Source organism: Pantherophis guttatus, chromosome 2 (assembly GCF_059756535.1).
Source record: "Pantherophis guttatus breed Tessera chromosome 2, ASM5975653v1, whole genome shotgun sequence".
In the NCBI taxonomy this organism is placed as follows: domain Eukaryota; kingdom Metazoa; phylum Chordata; class Lepidosauria; order Squamata; family Colubridae; genus Pantherophis; species Pantherophis guttatus.
The window spans coordinates 170,245,792-170,263,756 of NC_142064.1; the positions used below are offsets into that span (position 1 = coordinate 170,245,792).

Sequence of the window (17,965 nt, forward strand, 5' to 3'; positions counted from 1 at the left end):
GCTGCTCGATGGGCGGCATTGCATCATGAGATGCCATTATTATTATTATTATTATACACTTTTATTCATTAAACATGAAACTCAGTCAACTGAACATTTAAAAAGTATCACAAATATCATTGACTGGCTCTGATGGTTGATACGGGTTGCTGCCAGCATCCTAGGTATCGACCAGGTATCTTCTTAAAATGTATGTTATTCTGAGTAGCGCAGTTTTTTGCAGTTCCGCTAGTGTTATTACAGGAAGCTGCAATTTCTTAACGTACTTTGTAAAATTCTTGGACATTGTGCCAAGTGCCGAGATGACAATGGGTATCACTGTCACATGTTTCATCTGTAATCACTTAGTTTTGATAGCCAGGTCGCAATATTTCATGATTTTTTTCCAGTTTTCTTTGACTCTGGTGTCTCCTGGTACAGAAATATCAATAAATTGTATGCTTCGGTTTTCAACAACTGTGATATCTGGTGTGTTGTGTTCCAAATGTGGATCTGTCTGTATTCGAAAGTCTCACAAGATCTTCACCTAATTTTCAACCACCTTTTCCACTTTATGTTCCCATGAGTTTTCAGATACAGGTGAGTTGTATTTTTTACATAATGACCAGTGGATTAATTTAGCAACTTGGTCATGTCTAGCTTTGTAATCAGTTTGCACAATTTTGCTGCACTCACATATTAAATGTGAAAGAGTTTCGACTTTGTCGTTGCAAAGTCGGCAGTTTGGATCACCAGTGGACAATTACTATTATTATTATATCATATGGTGTTGTTACATTAGTCAGGAGAGTTACTGTTGTAGGAAATACTTGCATGTTTCCCACAGTGCGCCACAGGAGAATGAAATGGCTTCATACCAGAAAGAAAGATGAGTTGATCTTCCTGCAGTGTCATCCAAAGCTCCCACTCTCCCTGGAACTGCTTTGCAAAAAGGCACTGCAACTGGGAAGATTCAGAGCTGACAGAAATCTGACTGCCTGCACGGAGCACCAATTTGTCTCCCCATCAAAGTGGTATCTATTTATCTATTCACATAGAACATGCTTTTGAACTGCTAGCTGGGCAGAAACTGAGGCATGTGATGGGAGCCCAACCCAGCACACAGTGCTAGGACTTCAACCAATGGAGAGAGATCATCTCCAGCATCATTAAGCTATTGTGCCTCTAATGGGATACCATTCATTTCTGATGACAAATCAATAATAGAAACTGTGCTTTATTATTATAATTTCAATTGTCTGGGATTGCAAAGTATTGTACCAAAATTCTTTATGAGTGAATTAAAGCACTTCGGCCAATATAAGGTGGAGACAAGCCATGCATTCATTTCAGTGGGACTCAACCAGTCATTGTTTTCATAGCTCCTCCGGTTTTTTATGGGTTTTCATATCCATGGCTCCATTCAATGCCTGTAATGAGCATTAAGTTTTAGTAATATCCTTGACTTTTCACCAACCGCATGGTTCAGATTTGGGCCCTACAAAGCCATATGCAGAGGGAAGAGTTAGGAAAAAAAGGGTTCAATCTTGGAGAGCAATGCTCTTGGGTTTTGAGATTTTATTTATTTATTTATTTTTGAGGTGGGCAGTTCAGCTAGCCACTGAATGTCTCATTTCTCCCATGATTCTGATCCAAAATTTGGTTTCCGGGCAGATAAAAACAACTTTTCTGAAATATTGAAAGCCAATGATTCGTTAAGGTACAAACTTTGATTAATGCCTTATTAGGAATATGAAACGTGGCTCCAAATTAGATACATTCTTATAAGGTCCTGAATTTACAAACATCATGTTTGTGAGCAACACAAACTCCACCTTTTTGGATTCCCCATTTGCTTCTCTGTATGAAAAGATGCAAACAGGAAACGTCTCCTTAAACCAGGGATCCCCGTCCAGGATGCAGATTACGATTAAGCAATTTTAGAGACTAGATTCCTAACCCAGAGCCTCGAAAGTCTGAACAGCCACGCGCTTTTTTAAAAAAAAAAAAAATCTGCGACTCCGTCCAGTTCCATCTGGAAGACGCCACCGCCAATCATCCGAGAGGCGCGCTGTCACAAATTGAGCCTCGGCACGCCTCGTAGTCAGGTGATCGGAGCCGGAAGAGTTCCCGACCGAACAGATAGACTTCGGGAAGCCTGAGCTTGCCGGGCGCCGCGATGGCTGCGGAGCCTTGGTGAGTGACGGAGGGCGCGGAGGGTCATTTGGGCAGGCTGGTGGCGAATCCCAACAGGCAGATTGAGCAAAATCGGGGAGACAAACGGCTCGAAGCTGAGGGCAGCCCGTGGAGGACGACGCCCCCCCTCGCTGCTCCGCCTCTTCGCCATTGCGCATGCTCCCTGCCTCTCCCTTTGCTGCTGAAAGTGCCTGGCGAACGGGGCGGGCAGATGAAGTGCGCACCTTTTCCCGGAAGGCGGGGCTCTCGATCTCTGCAACTTTAGGAGGGGTGGAGTCCAACTCCCAGAACTCCCAGTTAGTTGAAGTGCGTCCCTTTAAAAGAGGACGAGATTGAGAAACATTGCTATAAAACAGGAGTCACCTTCCGTCCACCACCTCTATTCTGCTCTTCTCCTTCGGTTTAAAAAAATGGGAGAATTTCTACAGGCAGGGAAATTCAATCTCCTGTATCATTTTGGTGTAGTAGCGGGAGAGAAGAGCTGCATAGTGTCTATAGAGATTCTCAGTCATTCAGGTCATGCTTGGCAAGTGGACTTTCTGGTTTTTCTTTGAAGACGTTTCGCTTCTCATCCAAGAAGCTTCTTCCTGTCACTTCCTGAGTCAGAGCTGAAGAAGCTTCTTGGATGAGAAGCGAAACGTCTTCAAAGAAAAACCAGAAAGTTTGCCTCTTGAAAACCAGTTGCCTCTTGAAAAAAGCACCTTTGGAAAGAGCTGCATGGATGCAAAGTTTTCCAGGCAGGGATTTCAATGATGTAGAATTTTTACAGTTGGGTACTTTCCCTAAAACTATAGGTATCCCTTTTGGCAAGTTTAGTGTAAACACCTATCTTCGCTGATTGGTTTTGAAAACAAAGTGGGGTCAAACCTTTGGATGGATGACCATCAGAAAACTCCAAAAATGTAGGCTAGAGTGAATGCTTACCAAAAAGAAGAAGAAGAAGAAATTAAACCTTCTCACTTTGAAGACAAAAATTGGGTGTGGTAGCAAGTTTTTGGACTAACGGTTTTTGTTAAATTTTATATGTGTTTATGCCTTTTATAAAAATGGTTAGTTTAAAAGGATACTGTTAGACTTTTGGGATATCACAGGTCGCACAGCTTTCTTCCTGCAATGTCTGTTTTAGGACAAAGTTGTATACGGACTATTTGCTTAGGATATGATGAAATCATTTAAGCATCTAAACTATGTCTGAGCTATGTTATGTTTGTATTAGAATCTTCAACATTTGTTTTCTATAACATATACTCTCTTTTTTAGTGCAGGTAGTCCTCAACTTACAACAGTTCATTTAGTGACCGAAATTACCACAGCACTGAAAAAAAATCACATGATTTACATTTGGATGTTTGACAACTTACTCACATGATGGTTGCAATGTCCTGGAGTCATATGATCCCCTTTTGTGACCTTCATTGACAAGCAAAGTCAATGAGGAAACCAGAGTCACTTAACGACCGTCTTACTAATTTAAAATCTACAGTGATTCACTTAACAAATGTAGAGAGAACAGTTATAAAATGGGTCAAACTCACTTAATAAATTTCTCATTTAGCAACATACATTTTGTGCTCAATTGTGGTTGTAAATTGAGGATTAACTGAACTTTCAACCTACCCAGAGTTCAAAAACATTTGACATTTTGAAGATTTTGAAAAAAAAAAATATTTTACGAAGTTTTGGCCATTTTTCACCAAACATTTCTAAACTATAGATTGTATGAAGTATCTCCCTGGACCATTTTAAAAATCTAGTGTCTGAATTAATATACATAATGACAGAATTACAGTATTCAATGATGTGTTTTATAAACCATATTATGGTGTAATGTGATTATTAATCCTCCGGACTTTGGGGAAATGTTCAGGGAACAGATATGTCAAAACTAAATTTATTTAGGGTTATATGGTCATTGTTATGGTTTATGGAAACAATCCACAAGAATCTCATGTCTGCTATCAAGCATGGAGGTCATAATATCATGGTTAAGAGTTGAAGTCTCAGAACTTGGATATTGCTGCTGAAAGAATATACTTTGTTTCATATTAGATAATTCTATAGGATATATCAGGCAATTTAACATGAAATTTAAGCATAAATGGTCATGCTGCAAGACAGTGACAATCCTCCCCCCCAATACAGATAGTCTGCAAAATAATGGATGATGAAGAATAAATTAAATTCTTTGGAATGGCCACATTAAAGTCCAGGTCTATTCAAATGTGGTAGAATGTAAAAGAGAAGTTCATACAAGAAAATCTGATTTACTAAATTCGTATGCTGCCCATCTTGCTGTCGCAGACTCTTGACAAAACTTTCAAAAAGATTTACCATGGAGGAATATGCCAAAATTCCTACAGGAAAAAGAGGTCACTAATTACAGGAAATGTTTGGTTGCAATTATTACCATTAACGGTGATATAATGGCTTAGTGAATTAAAAGAAGACATCACTTTTTCATTCTTGGACCTCATAGGTTGGCCTTAATAGGATGGGGAGGAATGGAAGACCAGTTCATCCTTCATAGCTTTGGACATACCTGCCATATTTATATCAATGTATAACTCCATGCAATGGGCATATGTGTATTAGGACAATCTCATGTATGAACAATTATTGTATATTAGGACAATTTACTGTAGGAACAGTTTTTGTATAGACAGTAGCCTTGGCAACCTCCATTATAGATGTTTAAAAAGTAAACTCTTACATTAACGATATAGATCAAACTCCTCATTCTGTACTCATTTGGCAGGATGGACACACACACACACACACACACACACACACACACACACACAATTTCCTTTATTTCACAGTGATTGAAGTCTATAACTTTAGTAGATTATTTGCTACAATGGCTGCTTGGAATGAAAGTCTAAACGAGAAGAAATGGAAGAAAACTTCTTTTGAGGAAACCGAGGCATGTAATAAAAGCTGTGTTAGGAATAAGGAGATTTTACTGCTGTTTAATATTGTCACTGTTTTTTTTAAGGTTGTTGTTATATGATTCTGCTTGCCATATTGCACAAGAGATCGCTGAAAAAATTCAAGAACGCAACAGATATCAGAGGAGTGGTGAAAGTACAACGAAGGTATTGCCTGCCTCAGAGCAGCCCATCTTCTTGGCTTTAGATTTTGCTATAATTTTTAGTATCAACAATAAGTGAATGCATTGTGATTGCAATGTAGTCTTTGTGATTGATGTAGAGCTCCCTTTCTGTGGTAAAGCCTTCCCATGACAAGTTTCCAAAAGGATGTTCATTACAGTTCCCATGTCAGTACGCAGCAAAGATTACAAAAGGAAATCATGAACTCGGAAGCTTAAAGAAACTGACTTTTTAAAAAAATGTTGATCCTGTTAACTACTTCTAACAATGAATGCAATAAGTATTAAAAAATGCTCTTTTTAAAATGTTTCAGGAATATTTATTAACTGTTGCTATTATAGCTTTATAGCAAAAAAGCGTATTTTTTTTGCAGGACAACATTTGGGAAGTGAATCTTCGCTATTAACCTTGAAACAGTCATACACATCTAATTAATAATAATAATTAGGGACATTAATTTCTGGTTGTTAAAACAACCTTCTGACTGGATTTACTTTTATAATGTGCAATTAAAGCAAGTACTAGTGTGATTGCATATGTCTACAGTCAGGATCAACAAATGCTCCTCATGTAGCTTTCTCTTCTATAAGAATGTTGGCTTAGCTTGCAAATGTTTTGCACAGCTGACAAATGAGTTTGTCAAGAAAGCTTTGTATATTCATAGACTTGGAGGTACTGCCTAAGTATGATTAGAGAGCCAGAAATTGAATCCAGTATAAACAGACCTGAAACCATGACTATATATATTGCCATAACAGTTGATGTTATGGGTTGATATTGAGAAACGCTCAGATCAGTCATGCTTTCCATGGCTAGAGGTTTTAATAAAAATGTCCTTCCGCTCTGTTAGCCAAGCAGGGTAAATGTCAATAATAACTTGTTTTTCCTGAGATTTTGCCACTTCTGCTTTAAAAAAATAATTCGAAAAAATGGAATTGAAATTAAAAGACAAAGAGAAGAATGGAGATGGCAAAATACATGTGCCTTTCTCCCACTCTTTCCCTCTTTTGGTTGACTGATGACTACCTTTCTATGGAAATGTAAAAAAAAAAAAAAACCACTCACAACTGAACACATTATAATAAAAACATTAAAAGAAGAATCAGGTTTGTATAACATATCAGGCTAAAATATGGTTGGCTAGTTTGTATTGTATGAAGCCAAAAGTCCTGCAGTTGAAATTGCTCTTGTATTGAGTGGTTTCTGGTTTTTAGTAGAATGTGGGCTCTGTTTCCCTTTTAACTTCCAGCTGCTCTGTCATAATATACAAATCTGCTTTCATAAGCAAACTTATTTGGACATAAATCCAAGTAAGTGTGTTTAATGTAGATTGATAATGAGTCTGCCATAGCCCCTTTTAGATAAATGTGTCCAAAACAGACCGTTGTTTTATGTTTCAAGAGACTGGAGGGCCATAGAAGTGCTGATTCACAATGAGTTATAGCCTGGGAAAGGTCTTGCAAGTGGATGGCATTGCTTCATTATCTTAGATTATAGTGACATGAGATTCTAGTAATTCCTGGACATTAACTGTGTTAACTGTCAGTTTTTACCACCTTTGTGCAATTTGCTGCCCTTTGACTCTCAGTGGATCTCAGCAAGGAAGCTGCTCTGCTACATTCAGAACCCTGACCTAGAATGAGGCTACTGAAGGATGATTTAGAAGCAGTTTCCCCCTCAGTGCACAAGGCATTGTAGGTGAGGACCAGCCCTCATCCAGTCATGCTGTATTCCTGAGAAGATTGGTTCCCCTCATCAATTTCTTTAGTTAAACTTTCTGCATTCTGTGAAGAAAACTTTAGAGACTTTTTTTTAAAACTCTCTTGAGAATTTTCGGCTTCTTGCTAGTCCTTAAAATAGAATTTGGTCTTTTCCAAATCCACAGAGCAGAGCTGTCATTTTCATGTGGATAATACACACACAATCATTGTCACAGAAAAGGAAAAGCTGTATCGAAGTTAAAAATCGGGAACAGTTCAGGAATATGAGATTCAGTAGTAAAGAATTTGATTTGTATTCATTATTCCTTCCTTTGAATGTTATTCTGTCTTTGGGAAACAGATAAGTTGCACTGTGTTTTATCTTTCTTTCTCCCTCTCTAGGCCAGTGTTGGAGTCAGGTCTTTATTGCAAAATCTTGAAGAAAAAACAAATCGTCTGAAAGACCTGTTGCTTCACTCTGTATCAACACGTCAGATGTATCCATGTAAACAGTTGTAACTGGGAGGGCAATATGACAATTATGGTTCATTTTATTTTGGAAAACACCTAGCTGATTTACACATGTTCTTTTAAAAATCCCTCAATTTGGGGAAAACCCAAATACAGAAAGTATTTTATCTTTATTCGATTTACTTTTCATTTCGTGTTCAGAGCTTCTCTTGAAAATACCTGCCGAGTTGCACTCCAAAGTATATCCATTTTTATGAGCTGCTAACATTTTAATAGTGTGAAATGGGCACCCTAAGCTTTTGCAAAACTTAAGGTGCTAGTTTTGCCTCTTAAAATCTTTCCCAAATCTTTCTAAATTCAAAAATGCTTCTGCCCAATTTGAGTAGATTCTGAGGGCTGCAAAAACAATGTTGGGACTTTTACAATCCTGCAGTCCTTCCTGATATACATGGAGTGTAATTGCATGATAAATTGACATCCTCTTTGGCAATAGTGTGTGTGAATCAGGCTTCTGCAAAGACTTTCATGGCATCTGCTATCATGGTTTATTTTTTAAATAAATGTGTTCATTTTATAATCTGTCCTAAATATTGGATTGAAGACAGACTTCTTTCACTTTTACAGCCCTTTTCCGTGTGCAAATTATTTTATAGTTCTTGTTTTATAAGTGTCATAAAAGTATCACACTTTATAAAAACAGTATTATTGCAAAAGAGATGTCTTGTGATGTTTGTCAGAAGCTTAGATTTTACTTGAGTTTCCTTAGTCAGGATATAATATTCTGTTCTGTTAATAAGATGAGTACATGTGTGCCATTCTTTAGCTATTTTATTCATTTTTTTTATCCAACAATGATCCTTAATCCAGTTCTTGCAGAACCCAGATTGAAGGAGAAAGACGGCAAATTTTAGTAGATGAACTTTTCACAGCACACAGAAAACTCCAAGCATCTTTCCAAAATGAAAACGCAGAACCTGATGTAATAAGGTATAGTATTGCAGATGAGCAGTGAATTCAGTGGCATAGTCTTGAAAACATCTCTGAAGAATCTGTGTTCCTCTGTCCAATTTAGAGGAATTTTAAGTGCAGGACTGATTTGATGTTTGTCTGATTAAAGCAGGTAGCTGCTTCTTTCTGTACAAGCCCTCTTCAGTGTTGACTACTAACATGGTGATGGCACTCTCTCTATTTTTAACAGTAGTTAGGAAGTCAAAGACTAGAACGCGCATCGGCAACCCGCGGCTCCGGAGCTGCATGCGGCTCTTTGGGCCCTCTGCTGTGGCTTCCTGTCCCATCACTGGTTGGCCCTGCCCCTCGCCCCTTTTATTTTTTTGGATATTTTTGGAAATCTGGGCTGGCTGAGGAATGATTGCTAGCCGCGGCGGAAGCTTGCCGTCGGGTGACCCTCCTCCCCCTCCTCAATTGTGAGTCAGCTCACAATTTGAACATTGCTGTTCATGACCATCTGGAAGCTACAGCTGGTTGAAAGTGCCATGACAGTAACAGATACTTCTTATTAAGCCCAAGGGTCCTCCTTGCTAGGTGAGCTGCATTGATTGCCAGTCAAGCAACCAGGTGCACTTCAAGGTGCTGGTTATCACCATAAAGCCTTCATAAGGTCTAGTTATCTGAAGAACTGCTTGTTTCTAGTTGCTTCTGCCTACCTGCTATATTTAGGCTAAGGGTATGCTCAAAGTGTCATTTTATGGAAATGAGGAAGCATGCCTTCTGTATTGCAACCACTACTCTCTCGAATAGCAGCCCCAGAGGTTAGTATGCCCCCCCCCCCCACTTGTAAGTGTTCTGGAAATCACTTAAGACCTTGCTGTGTACTCAAGCCTGAGATTAGATTGCTTGTGAAGCCTCTTTCTTGTTTTTTGAATATTAATGTGGTTCTCTTGTCAAGACTATTTTGTGTTATACTATGCTAGTTATGTATTTGATATTTTGTAAGCTGCCCACAGTCTTAACAAATCTAACCTCAAACAAGACTAATTTTGAGAATGCTTTCCTAATTCTGTATTATTAATATTTATTAATAATATCGAACTATGAAAGCATTCTCAAAATTAATCTTGCTTGAGATTTAGTCAATAATCAGTACATTTACCTGTATGTCCTTCAAAATCTACCTTAATGAAACTTAGTCATTTTAATAAAAACAGTCATTTCATTTGCTTTTCAATGAACCATCCCATTTCTAGATGTCCTGTTCTTTACTTCTCTGAAAGGATAATATATTCATAACAATTGTCCCTATTTCCAATCTCTTACTACTGTAATCTGTTTTTTAAACTCATGATGCTTGTTTCTTGTCCAAATAAAACACCAATAATAGCAGCACCAATATTCATTAGAATCATATTCCTGGAAACCACCATTATTTATAGAGCCCCAATAGAGTTGTAGAGCTATTCCAGAACGAAACTGAGTGCCTAAAGCATTACTGAAAATCTTTTGGTGAAAACAATTCAACCAGCTACAGGTAATATAATACAATATAATTTACATCTATCATATTTTAATAGTAATTGAATGTGGGCAGAATAGATTCACTTAGTATGTTGGAAAACCTTGCTCCAAGCATTTGAGAAATTATGGTCTGTTGAAAGTAGGTAATCAGACTATATTCTGATAAACCATCTCAGCAAATATTAAAATAGCATCTTGGAATGAGACATTGGAACTTTCTGTCTTTTGTTATTTGTAATCGGGGGTTTTCAAAATGCATAAATCACATTTTATAACAATTGGTGAACTCAAGCTGAAACACTTAGAAAGCTTCAAAGACTATGTATTTTACTATCCATAGAAGAAAGTATGATAATGTAGATGACTAATTTTTGAAATCCTTGCTAAATGAAAGCCTCATTGTGTGGCCATAGTCAAGGAAAAATTCTGAAAGACTAATCTGCATTACTTGGGAAAGTTTATAAGCATGAACCGGTGAAACAATATACTTGAGAAGATAAGCTGCCATTTGTTAAAATGAGGCACAATTCTCAATTATAACCCTCAACGTCTTTTATATTTGGGCAATTGCTAAGCCTTTTAATTAGTTAAATCTGCTCCTGTAATCAAAAGATATCTGCACACTCCACTCTGCTGTGAAGATTTCAAAGATTTAAGCGATTAACTTGGCAAAAGCCATGGGTGGCTAATTGGATAAGCTTTAATCTTCACACTGCCAAAATGATACAGAAGAAGATCAGAAGGTGGAAGTTGGACTCTGTTGGGTATGAAGGGGTCTACTCAATTTAGCAAAAAGATTTTTTTTTGATGGTAGCAAACAAAGCAAGAACAACGGCTACATTAAAATTATGCCATTACATCTTTCTTCTTGACATTGGTATTTTAAAGCAGGAAAAAAAATCCTTCGAAATAGTGGAGTCTGTGCCACAAATTATGGGAACTAAAAATTTGCTTATAAATATCTTGGAAATTTTGGAACTTTGGAACTTTGGAAATTATGTTTTTCGGAGAATTAAGCATGTTTATGAGGCACATTGAGAACTATAGATCACTGTCAATAATTTCCTAGATAAACAAAACATCCAGAGATAAATATTGGGAATGCTAGGAAACAGAACATTTTATCACATGGGAGGACATGCTAGAAAAACTTCAAAAGTATTGGATAAGATATACATAAAATACACAACATTTTTAGAATTTAAATTTGAAATGAAATAACCATTTTTACTAGGTATAAACCCAGAATAAGAAATATAATTTCTATTTAGTTTTTCCCAACTTTGGAAGAAAAACGCAATTCTGATTATATTTAAATAGGATTTTAAGCTTGAAGAATATGTGGCAATGGAAAAATTAACTGTAAATATTCATAACAGAAGTTTAACCAAATTCAAGCAAGAATGGTCCCCATATATATATAATATTTTATATAGCTTGTCAAATATAGACACCTACCATATGGTTTCTAAGAGGGTCTAAATTCTTGCAAATATTGCAAATTGTTTGAGGAACAAAGGAAAAGTCAGAAACCAAATAGCTTTTTAACTTTTTCTTTTTTTTCTTGTATGCATACACAGCATAGGTGTAATACAGTAAAGACCTTAATATTAAATATTAAGCTTGATAGAAACCTACATTATATAATCAATAACTTAATACATTTTGCAGTTGTTTACCAACGCAACTCAGTTTTTGATGTAAATTTTATGCAGGATCATGCTTCTTTGAACATTATCACTTTTGAAATCATGGTTAATGTTGTCATAGACCTGTTTTTTACGCTTAAAAGTAAAAATTATCTAAATCATGAGAGTGTTAATAATCTTTAGTCAAACACTATAATACTCTTCTGCCAAATATACTAAGTAATGTACTAATTGTGTTAAATAATAATAATAATAATAATAATAATAATAATAATAATAATAATAATAATAATACAATAAATAATTTTTTAAAAAATTAAAGTTAAATTGTATCTCTTCCTTTATCTCTAACTGGGAGTAGAGGTTACCCATCTCAGATTATCCTTTCCTACCACAGCAGAACATTCTATGTCTCTCATCTCTCTGAGGTTAGGCTTTAATGTTATTCTTTAAATAACGAACACAGATGGGTGAATATAATAAGGGGAAACTTTTGGCCCTTTGACTTGTTAGATCAGTCCTAGAATGTTTAATACCAATTACTGTACCAATAATAACAATGATTATATGAATATAATACCTTTAAAATTTCTATTATGAAAGAAGTAGATTTTTATTGAACAATAAATCTCAGGTTGGAAAGGGACCATCATTTTATTTTTATTTTTTTGCATTCTGCTGCTGTTATTGGCAGGCCTTTGGGAAAAACGAATGGCAAAGAAATAATGCTACAGCTGGAAAGCTTGGTTGGCAGTCTTAAAAAATGAATAAATTGCAGGGATGGCAACCTAGGGCCTTCCAGAGGCTACTGAGCTCACAACTCTTGGCAATCTGAACTAAGGAGAGAGATTGAAATGTTTTGTTTAACGTCTGAATGGCTCCAGTGGATTTATCTCCACTATTGCATTATGTTGCAGATAGTTTTGATTTTGTTTTGGGGTTTACACTTTTCTTTCCTATATGACACGATCCTTTGTCTTTGCTTATATTCTTGCTCAGAGGTTTGGTTTAGCAATTTGAATGAAACTGATTACGGTTTTTTAAAAAACATCTTAAAATCCTGACTTGCTGTCTCAGGTAAGGCCAAACAACTAAATGATCCTTAAGGGTTTTCCTTAACTAACAGAGCTAATATTTGTAATAGCTCATCAATTGAATTGTTAACCTAGCAGTGCTGATTTAATACAAGTTTTTCCTAATTGATTTAATTTATTACATTATTTATATTAATGTATTTATTAATTAATTTAATTGATACTAGAATAGCCTTGACCCCTTGAGTCTTCTTTTCAGAGACATTTCCTTACCAGATCCTCACTGCCTTCAACAGTGACATAATTTCTAATGCACTGCATTCACTGGAAAAGCTGAGATATATTCAGAGATGGATCCACCTTGAAAATAGCCCATGTTGAACTACATGGCACAATCAAACATCGGGAAATGTTTTATGACATTATTGTGTCAGAAACTGTTTTGTGATAATGTTTATATCATAAAATGTTTTATAAAATTTGCCAAATTTCTATTCCATGAGAGCCATAGGCCCCAGATTTTGGATACATTCGGTAAATTAACTTATTTGAGGTACCTTGGTTCAAAAGGATAAGGATAAGGATAAGGATAATTTTATTTCTATACTGCCCCTCTCCCGAGGGACTCAGGGCGGTGTACAGCCAGGTAAAACACAATACAAATATCACAATTTAAATTTAAAAATTCTTAAAAGTATTACATTTAAGGCAAAAATTAGCTAAAAAAACCAAAAAATTTAAGAACTCCGAATTTAAAACTTAATTATGAAGCTAGCCCTACCTGTCGGAAGAGCAGGGTCTTAAGAGCACAGAGGAAAACTCGGAGGTCAGAGATCTTGCGTATGTCCGTGGGCAGTTCATTCCAAAGGGCAGGGGCTCCCACAGAGAAGGCTCTCCCCCTGGGTATCGCCAGCCGACATAATTTGGCCGACGGCACCCTGAGGAGTCCCTCTCTGTGGGAGCGAACTGGTCGGTGGGAGGCTATTGGTGGCAGAAGGTGGTCCTGAGCCATGGAGCACTTTATAGGTGGTAACCAACACCTTGAATCACACCCGGAAGACCACTGGGAGCCAGTGCAGCTCGCGCAGGAGAGGTATTACATGGGCGCAACGAGTTGCACCCATAATTACCCGCGCGGCCGCATTCTGGACCAGTTGGAGCCTCCGAGTGCTCTTCAAGGGGAGCCCCATGTAGAGAGCATTACAGTAGTCCAGCCGGGAGGTAACAAGGGTGTGAGTGACTGTGCGCAAGGCGTCCCGGTCCAGAAAGGGACACAACTGGCGAATCAGGCGAACCTGATAGAAAGTACCCCTGGCCACGGCCGTCATATGCTCTTCTAAAGACAGCCGTGCATCCAGGAGGATGCCCAGATTGTGAGCCCTCTCTGTGGGGAGTAGAGATCCACCCCCTATAGACAGCGATGGCGTCAGCTGACTATACCGGGACGCCGGTAGCCACAGCCACTCAGTCTTGGAAGGGTTGAGTCTGAGCCTATTTCTCCCCATCCAGACCCGTACGGCCTCCAGGCAGCGGGACATCACGTCAAGGGCATCATTGGGGTGGTCTGGGGTGAAGATGTACAGCTGAGTGTCATCAGTGTACTGATGTACCCTCACCCCAAAACCACGGATGATTTCACCCAGCGGCTTCACATAAACGTTGAACAGAAGGGGCGAGAGGACCAACCTTGTGGCACCCCCCAAGCGAGGCGCCTCGAGGTCGACCTCTGCTCCCCTGCCAACACAAACTGCAAGCGGTCGGAGAGGAAGGAGGAGAACCACCGCAACATGGTGCCTCCTATTCCTAACCCTCTCAACCACTGCAGCATGATACCATGGTTGATGGTATCAAAAGCTGCTGAAAGATCTAATAGGACCAGAACAAGGAACAACCTCTGTCCCGAGCCCTCCAGAGATCATCCACCAATGTGACCAATGCCGTTTCCATGCTGTACCCCTGACTGAAGCTCGACTGGTAAGGGTCCAGATAAGACAGCTTCATCCAGGTACTAGGGGAGCTGTTGTGCCACCACACTCAACAACCTTCGCCACAAAGTGAAGGTTGGAGACCGGACGGATATTTGCTAATACAGCCAAGTCCAGGGAAGGCTTCTTGAGGAGGGGCCTCACCACCGCCTCCTTCAAGGTGGCAGGAAAGGTCCCCTCACTCAGAGAAGCATTCATAATCCCCTGGAGCCAGTCTCGTGTAACCTCCCGGGAGGCCAGTACCAAACAGGAGGGACACGGGTCCAATAAACGTGGCAGCACTAAGCCTACCCAGAATCCTGTCCACGTCCTTGGGAGCTACAGGGTCAAACTCTTCCCAGATAATGTTCTCAAGACCTACCTCCATCTCCCCCCCGGACTCACCCAGTCGGAGTCCAAGCCTTCCTGAATCCGAGTGACTTTATCATGCAGGAACTGCACAAACTCCTCAACTCGACCCTGCAAGGGGTCTTCCCGTGCTCCCCCCCCGAAGAAGGGAACGGGTCACCCTAAACAGAGCGGCTGGGCTGTTCTCTGCAGATGCGATAAGAGCGGAAAAATAGTTAGATTTTGCCGCTTTTATTGCCGCTAGGTAGGTCTTGATATAAGACCTCACCAGTGTTTGGTCGGAATCAGATTGACTAGTCTTCCAGACATTCTCTAGGTGTCTTTTCCGATGTTTCATCTCTCTCAGCTCCCCGGAGAACCAAGGAGCCAATTGAGATCGACATTGGGTCAGAGGCCGCAAAGGCACAACGCGGTCTAAAGCCCTGGCGGCCGCCCTATCCCAGGCGGCCACCAGGTCTTCAGTCGAGTCGTGTGCCAAAGTCTCAGGAAATGGCTCAAGCTCCCTCAGGAACCTATCAGGGTCCATCAGGTTCTTGGAACGGAACCACCTGGTCGGTTCCATCTCCCTGCGGCGAGGGGAAGCGGCTCAAAAGTCTAAGTGAAGGAGGGAATGATCAGTCCATGACAAGGGCTTAATATCTAAATCCCCTATTCCTAGATCATTCAACCACTGACCAGAGACAAAAATCAAGTCCAGAGTGTGTCCTCCTATGTGAGTGAGGCCTTGAACTAACTGGGTCAGGTCCATGGCCGTCATGGAAGTCATGAACTCCCTAGCTGCCTCTGACATCTCACCGACGGATTGCAGGTTGAAATCCCCCATGACAACGAGTCTTAGCCTTATGGTGCACTGTTTTGTTCATATAAAGGAATGAAGAATTTTAGTACTGTAGTACATAGATTCTGAAGCTCTAATTACCTCCAGATAAGTGCTTAGATTTCCATGCCTTGAGGCTTTAGTTTCATCTGAGTTTGTAAAGGAACCAAAAGTAGTCTGGATTTGTAGAACAGCTATTGTTCTAATCTGCTGCTAATGCTCTAGTATTTTTAAGTGTGACTAATTCATTGTAGTACAAGCTTTCCAAAGTAAAGTGTGAATCCTTCAGTAGATACATATGAATCATTTATATCTGAATTCTACCTATTCCAGATAGGTGGGTGAGTTGTTGGCACAAGTGTAATCAGGCTGGAATTGCACAAGGATTTATGGGTGTCTATTGAGCTGTGGCACAAGTATGTCAGGGCCAGGGGTGATTGCTGCTGGGTAGGGCAGATGTGCAGGTGGCTTCAGGGGGTAGCAGGGGTGTAGGCTCTTTTCAAAGATTTTCAAAGATAGAATCAAAAAAGAAAATACCAGTATTATATGAGACATAGAGGTGTATGAGCTGTAACTGCAGCTTCATTTTAGGCAATGAAGCTGCCACATGCTAACAAATAATAAAATTGTGTTTCTCTAGCTGATAGAAAATTTGAAATATTACTATCATGGCGTCAGAAAGGAAGCGTCAGTCTTATCCTATGCATGTTTATTTGGAAGTAAAGGTACAAGGCTAATGGATATTATGCTTATTTGAGCATCACATGCATTGCATGTTTTCCATTTGATTTTAAGACTGTATAGGAATTTAGGGTAGTATTGTTGAAAATGAATTTTTTTGCTTTTCTTTTCCATTGCCTTGTGCTGTTTTTGGATCGTGAGATTTTTAATGAGAATTTTTGTTAAGTCTGGAGACAAAATTGACAAAGATTCTTGAAATTAAATATGTTTGTTTTCTATGTTCCTTTCTTTGTTTTTGTTTTTTTGGTTGTTGTTGCACTCCCTAACAACTTTAAAGGAGATATGGAAAAGAGTGCCCCAAAGTGTTAAAATATAAAAAAATGAGACCTTTTACAGATGCTCCTTCTGAATTAAATACTAAATTGCTTTCCCCTTTGGGGGTCACTTGATACCTGATTATTATCAATGTTTTTACATTGATCCCCCAAATAGATCTCCACTGTATACCTATGTTCTTTGCTTTAGTCTAAATATGAGACCAGCACAATCAGAATCCTGCCAGTGATAGGAGCATTAATTTGTTTTTAAATAACCCATTTTTAGGTCTAGCCTAATGGCAGGCGGGGTCAGAAGAGAAATAACAAATCCATGGCTTGTGGAGGAGCCTGAGGAAACGAAAGGGCTTGACTTCCATGATATCCGACAGCAACAACAGAGAATTATAGAAGGTAAATCCTTCCTTCCTTGTTTTATCTTGTCAACTTTTGTATTAGTTTTGTAGCTGATTCAAAAATCCTCCAGTTTGAATTTTTGGGGAGGAGGTGTCTTTAAATCGTCCTTAAAATAAGTATCCATATATCATTTTTGTAGTATTTGTTTTGTCAAGAGTTATCTAAGATGTTGGTGCTTGATTTTTTTTGTTTGCTTGTATTTATTTGTTCTAGTATATTAAGATTTGACTTTTCAATTTATTATCCAGCCATTAGCAGGTTTTCTTTCATTTAAACCTAGTTTTGGGCATTTCCTCAGCAATCTTTATGTATAAATCTAGGATTTATTAACTTGAATTTTATATTCATTGAGCTTGTTTTGCTTTCTTGTATAGAGCAAGATTCTGGTCTTGATGCACTCTCTTCAATCTTATCTCGCCAAAAACAAATGGGGCAGGAAATTGGAAATGAATTAGAGGAACAGAATGGTAAGTACATTAGGCAATTTTTTTTTATAATTTGATGTATCTTCGCTGTTATGTTTATGAAAAATGAAAGCACTTTGTTTATTTTATATATCCAGCCTTTACTGTTTTTATAAATAACTCATATTCCCCTGAACATACCTAATATTCCTTTCTCTTCCTAATTTCCCCTCAAGAATAATCCTGTGAGATGTGTTGGAATGAGAAAGCAGGTCCAAAGTTGCCCAGCTAGCTTTCATGACTAAACAGGGATTAGGCTCGGTTTCCTGCTTTCTAACCTGGTGCCTTAAGCACTAGACCCAGCTCTCTTAAACATTGATTGTCTTAA

The 17,965-nt window shown here is 38.6% G+C and overlaps 1 protein-coding gene across 1 annotated transcript in view; it reads left to right on the top strand.

Annotated features, from left to right (window-relative positions):
- The first annotated feature begins 2,074 nt into the window (after nt 1-2,074).
- Nucleotides 2,075-17,965, top strand: part of STX8 (syntaxin 8) — a 74,363-nt gene continuing 58,472 nt past the window's right edge. The window contains exons 1-6 of the mRNA XM_034408076.3: nt 2,075-2,175; nt 5,171-5,270; nt 7,388-7,482; nt 8,333-8,443; nt 17,046-17,170; nt 17,548-17,640. Coding sequence (XP_034263967.2) covers nt 2,159-2,175; nt 5,171-5,270; nt 7,388-7,482; nt 8,333-8,443; nt 17,046-17,170; nt 17,548-17,640 — 541 coding nt within the window. The 5' untranslated portion in view covers nt 2,075-2,158. The remainder of the gene's footprint in view (nt 2,176-5,170; nt 5,271-7,387; nt 7,483-8,332; nt 8,444-17,045; nt 17,171-17,547; nt 17,641-17,965) is intronic.